At 35.6% G+C, this 5,966-nt stretch overlaps 1 protein-coding gene across 1 annotated transcript; it reads right to left on the bottom strand.

Annotated features, from left to right (window-relative positions):
* Positions 1-4,294: 4,294 nt before the first annotated feature.
* On the bottom strand, positions 4,295-5,242 carry LOC107160789 (olfactory receptor 51L1). Its single transcript, XM_015507415.1, has one exon. The coding sequence runs from the start codon at positions 5,240-5,242 to the stop codon at positions 4,295-4,297; it is 948 nt and encodes a 315-aa protein (XP_015362901.1).
* Between the last annotated feature and the right edge of the window lie 724 nt (positions 5,243-5,966).

Below are 5,966 nucleotides of genomic sequence, written 5' to 3'. Positions count from 1 at the left end.
ATATGCTAGCAAAAGATAAACTAAGAATTAAAGAATACTGCTCATACTGGCAACCAAATTACAGAGGATAAAAATACTAATGAAAATGTGCAAAACTTCTATACTTAAAATTTCAAAAAAAAGTGAGGGAAATTTAAGATCATCTAATTTAATGAAGAGTTGCACTGTGTTTATATAAGTCTTAATATTATTAAATGGCTGCTCACTCCAAAATAGTGTATAAAATCAAGCTCAAGATTTTGTAGAAATTGAATATCTCCTGTAAAACTTAGAAGTGAAACACAAATATAAAAATATTTATAGTCTTTGATGTGGGAATACTTCTCAAACTGGTGGGCTGACACTATCCTGTAACAAAACTTAATGTAAAACCATTGTAATTAAGGACAGTATTAGATTAACTCAGGAGAGCAAAACATTATCCAATTAACAGAACAAAAATGAACATAAATAGACCTATACAAATGGGTTTACATTGTATGACAAGAGTATACAATATAGCATTTTATGTAAATAAAGAGTCTGATTGAACTCTATGTTCATACAAAACGTATGTTCATTATTCATAAAAATAAATTCAACACAGATTGCATATTCAAATATAAAAAGTAAAGCCATAGAACTTTCAAAAATTTCCCAGAAGGATATCACTGATTACATTAGTAAATATGACAGTTGTCTATTTATTGCCCCAGCCTCAAACATGCAAACATGGTCTTTATTGCCTACTCAGCAATAATGATAACCAGAACCAATAGACATTTTTCTTTTGCCATGACACAGTGTTAAGCTTGGCCAGTAGAGGACATTGCAGAGAGAGCAGTAGGAGAAATTCTTGTACTTGTTTGATCTTCTTACTTCTATCAGGCAGATATGAGTGGCACATAGGGATAGGGAGGGGTGTGTGTGTGTGTGTGTGTGTGTGTATAACCAGAGATATCACTCATGTGTGCAGTACCACTGAGCTAACTCCCCAACCTTCCAGTATTTTTTTAAGACAAGTTCATATTAAGTTGCCCAGGTTCTCAAACTTAGAATTTCCCTGCCTCACTCTCCTGAGTAGCTAGAATTACAGGTATGCAGCACTATATCTGGTTTCATCCCATCAAATTCCAGCAGTATCCCTGACTAACTTCTAACTGAATTTTACAGTCACTCTACTAGTGGGCTTCTCAGCCATAAGCTACCCTCACACTGCAGGGAGTGTTTCAAGGTTGTCAGTGCAAGCTGTGATTTCCTATGTGCTTCACAAAGGTATCATAGTTACCAGATCCAACTACGTTTCCCTGTCTGCCAGCTTCAGTCCACCTGCATCCTGGAGGGATACTTTCTTCCCCCTATGCCTAGTAGGGAATCTTGGTTGCCAGACTCAGGCCACCTATTCCCCATAGGGATGTTCTCTTTCTTGCTCAAGGCAACTGAGTGAACTGCCCTGGTATCCAGTGAGCAGAAACCACATGTTCTTCAATAAAGCATCTACTTCCAACCTGCAGAGAACCACCCCTCTTCCAAGTTTGTTCCTTCCCTGAATAGTCTTCCTCAGTCTAGGCTACTATTTAGACTTACTTCTGTCTCTCTTTAAAACTCATTCCTTGACAAAGTCAATTACTTACACAGGGATTAACTAACCCTATTCATATTCTTATGCAGTTTTGTTTTCTGATTGGACTCTGAATGGCATAGTAGACAGAAATCTCTTTAAAAACAATAAAATTAAGAAAATTTATAAATTAGACTTTATTTAAAATTAAGAATATTTTTGAAACATAGTATTAAAAGCATACACAGAGAACAGAAAATATCATGACACATATTTTTTAAAATATCAGTTAGAGTCACAGGGTTACTTCCATTTTACCTCCTTCACATACTAGTTTGGCCTTTTTTTTAAACTTTGAAAATTAGAAAATATGGCTACCTATTCTTGAATTCGCATTCTGTTCCATATTTCTAGAAAAGGATATCCTTAAAATTTTTATTTCATGTTTTCTCTATGCCCTAGGTTTTCTGGGAACCTCTTACCCCAAGTTTCTCTAGGAAACAGACTTGAGTTAACCCATAATGTGAACTAGGTTTAATGCAGAGAATCCTTGGGATAAGCATCTAAGAAAGAAAAGGAGTAGAATAAGGTAGAATTGGGCAGAAAGAGAACTGGAACTGTAAATCATGTCTGATGATACTCTTATCCAACACAACAAGGAAGTCAAGAGCTCAAACTGTCCAACCATTTTTTATGCATTGATCCAAAATGACATGCCTCTATATCTTACTTTATACTTCATTCATGGATGGGTAATAATCTTGAGCAAAGGCATATTTCTTCACCTGAGGCAGTCCTTGAAGGGGTTAATGGTTGAAGGTTCTCTGTTAGAAACAGGACCAAGAGCTCGGGCTACAAATCCTTCATTCAAATGGGATTGGATAGTACATTTCTAGTCCATCACAACCATGTCAGAGCACTTTGGGTTTGGGGTAAATGCAAGATGCATTGGACAACTTTTTAGTCTCTCTTGGAGATTGAAGATTATTACTCATACAGGCGACTTCTAAATCCTTTGTTTTTATTCATGCTATCTCCTCTCTCAGGAATACCATTCTGAGTGATATATAAGTAAATTCTTAATAATCAGCTCTATAGGAATTACTTTTAAAACACTGGTATATAGTGTTGACAATATCTGGAATTTAAATACCCCATCATGACCAATTTCAAACTACCAATGTGACATTATAGAACACAGTTAGAATAAAACATTCCCAATTGGCTTTCAGCATACCATTTTTTTAAACTTTGTTCAAGTAATGAGAATGAATTGGAAACCCAAGACAAAATTAAAGTAACAACTACTGTAATTCTTTATTCCTAATTCCTTGAGTAAAATTGACTATTCTTTATTAATATTGTATAGTGCACCTATTTTCATAATACAATCCATTACACTGAATTTACTAAACTTTTTACATATGTATCTTCACTGTTAAAAATTTATTCTTGCCAGGAGAAATGGTGTATACCTGTAATACCAGTGAATTAGGAGGCTCAAGCAGGAGAATCACAAACTCACAACTAGCCTTGACAACTTAGCAAAATAAAAACTTATAAAGACCAGGGATATAGCTCAGTGACAAAGTGTCTGTGGGTTCAATCCTCAATTAAAAAAATATTACTTAACATTAAGACCATGTAATTTGATGTTTATACACCTACAGTATTAAAAGTAATAACTACTGTAATACCTAATTAATTTGTCTCAATATATTTTCTTGAATGAATGAATAAGCAGCAAATTTTATACTTTCAACTATTTATGAGTACTCATTACTGGAGGAGACCAACTGTGCAGTGCTGTGTGACTGGAGAATTTATAGCCCTATACTAAAAATATTTGGCTGTATACTTTATAAGAAAGTGAATATAAATGAAATAATAAAAACATCACCCACAAAAGCATGAATATATGTCTTCCTAATGGAAAAGAAAAAAGTTAATGTATTATCTATAATAAAGACATTGAATGAAAATGCAGTTCTAAAGATGTGCATAGACTTGTAGAACAGTAAGAAAATGATTGTTAAAAGATGAAGACGGACATGGTACCCAATTCCCAACCAACTGTTCCACGCAGTTGTCTGGATGTTCAGAAGGGTACTTTCAGGCTTTTTGAGCAACCCTTGTGTATCTAATTGTAAACTGAGGGAAACTATAGTTCTAGAATAATAATGAGAGGAAGGACATATTACTGCCCAGGGAGGAGATTAGTAACAGTTCAAAGTCATGCCAGGACCTCAAGTTCTTAACTTGCCATAAGAACTCAGAAGTCTTTACATTGAATGTTATGAAACTGTAATGCAACAAACAATATATGAGCACATGTGTTAGAAAAAAATGAAGAAGCAGAGATCAATTTCTGAGTTGTACATTATCATTAACCTGAGAAACTATATAAGCAGTAACATTTCTGAAGAAAAGTTATTGCTGCTATTATGACTAATTTTACAATATTAAAAATGTATACAGTATTTTAAACCTTCATTTCTAATTTACACATTATCTATGATTAAACTTCATAATAATCTTGGATATAAATAAGGCCATGGTTATTATCACAATTTGTCATAGAAAACCCAAATGATATAAAGATTAATGAATAACTGAGATCACAGATCTAGGAAGTGAAAGAATAAGAATTTCACAAGATGAACAAGACTAAGACCTAAATTATTTATATTTACTATATAACAAAATAAATTGCCCAATATTTTCAGTGTGGGAGAACTGGAAGATGAAGTTTATTTAAAGCCTTCTCCATAGTCCAAACTTGCGGAGAATGCCTAGCCTAATCTGCTTTGTCCTGACACTGTAGACAATGGGATTAAGCACTGGGGGAAGAAGAAGGTAGATGTCAGCCATGAGGTTGTGGACTATGGGAGACAGATGCCTCCCAAAGCGATGGACCATCGACACCCCAATAACTGGCACAAAGAAGATGAGCACCACGCAGATATGGGACACACAAGTGTTGAGTGCCTTTAGCCGCTCATTGTGAGAGGCGATACCCAGTACTGCATTCAGAATCAGAACATAGGAAAGAAGTATAAAGACTGAATCCATACCTAGTGTGACAATGACTATACACAGTCCATAAACACTATTGATCCTGGCGTTTGAGCAGGATAATTTCAGAACATCTTGGTGCAAACAGAAGGCATGGGAGAGGGCATTGACATGGCAGTAGTCATAGCGTCTCAGTAGCAAAGGCGTGGGCAGTACAACTCCCATGCTTCGCAGCAAGCAGGCCAAACCAATCTTCCCAATTACACTGTTGGTGAGGATGGTGGAATAGTGCAGTGGACGGCAAATAGCAACAAAACGGTCAAAGGCCATAGCCAGCAGCACGGAGGACTCCAGAAATGTGAATGTGTGGATGAAGAACAGCTGGGCATAGCAAGCACTTGCCTGGATTTCCTGAGCATTGAACCAGAGCACAGCAAGCATCGTGGGAAGTGTGGACATGGACATACCCAAGTCAGTTATTGCCAAGATGGAAAGGAAGTAATACATGGGCTGATGGAGTGAGGACTCTATCCAAACAACAGAGAGGATGGTAATATTTCCAACAAATGCTATCAAATATGCAAGACAGAATGGAATTGAGAGCCAAGAGTGAACATACTCCAATTCAGGAAAACCCTTCAGGATAAATATGGGATCCACAGAATTACTGTTGTTCCAAACCACCATGATGACCCCTGTGTGACTTGGTGAATAGTGAAGAACGTTCTGTGTTACTTAATCCTCAAAGTTATCTGTTCTGAGTGCAACAGTGTAACTGGGATGATAAATATGTCCCTCCTCTAACCTCACATCAGAAGAAAGAAGGAGACTCTTGTGGGTCTTACATAAGAAACATTTCCCCAAATTAAAGGGCACCAAACTCTGGAACAAAAGGGTGCACCACGTAAATGTGGTCATCTCTGATGAAAGATTTCTTGGATTTGCATTGAAGACACTGGAAAAAAAAACTCCAGCAGAACAAGAGTAGAGAAAGTAAGTTTTACTATATAGTATAAAGATGAAAATTTTAAAAGTAATGAAAATTCCTAAGGATTTGCATAAATACCCAGTTATAAATATTCTGGAGTAAATCAGTATTGTTCTAAGGTTATTTTTATGAATAAGTTTTGAATGGATTCCAAGAACTTAACATAGTTTCCCTTTGATCTTATTTTTATTTGATAACTCATAATATTTAAGCATTTAAATATTTAATATCATAGTGCTAAAAGATAAATACCCCTTTTGTATGAAAAGAAAACAGACAAGAGAAAACAAATTCCACAATAGCCACACACTCATATTAATATATATGTTTTAGCAGTTTAACCTAACAACTACTTCCTAACCTAAACCATTCTCCTGGTTGAGAAGAAGGAGGAGGAGGAAGAGGAATGTTTCTGTATGTACA

Source organism: Marmota marmota, unplaced genomic scaffold (assembly GCF_001458135.2).
Source record: "Marmota marmota marmota unplaced genomic scaffold, marMar, whole genome shotgun sequence".
NCBI classification, from domain to species: domain Eukaryota; kingdom Metazoa; phylum Chordata; class Mammalia; order Rodentia; family Sciuridae; genus Marmota; species Marmota marmota.
The sequence above is the reverse complement of the archived record's forward strand: the minus strand, read 5'-3'. Positions and strand labels throughout refer to the sequence as shown.

Excerpts from the sequence above, each read along its gene's own strand:
- LOC107160789 (XM_015507415.1), bottom strand. The coding sequence starts at position 5,242 with ATGGTGGTTTGGAACAACAGTAATTCTGTGGATCCCATATTTATCCTG.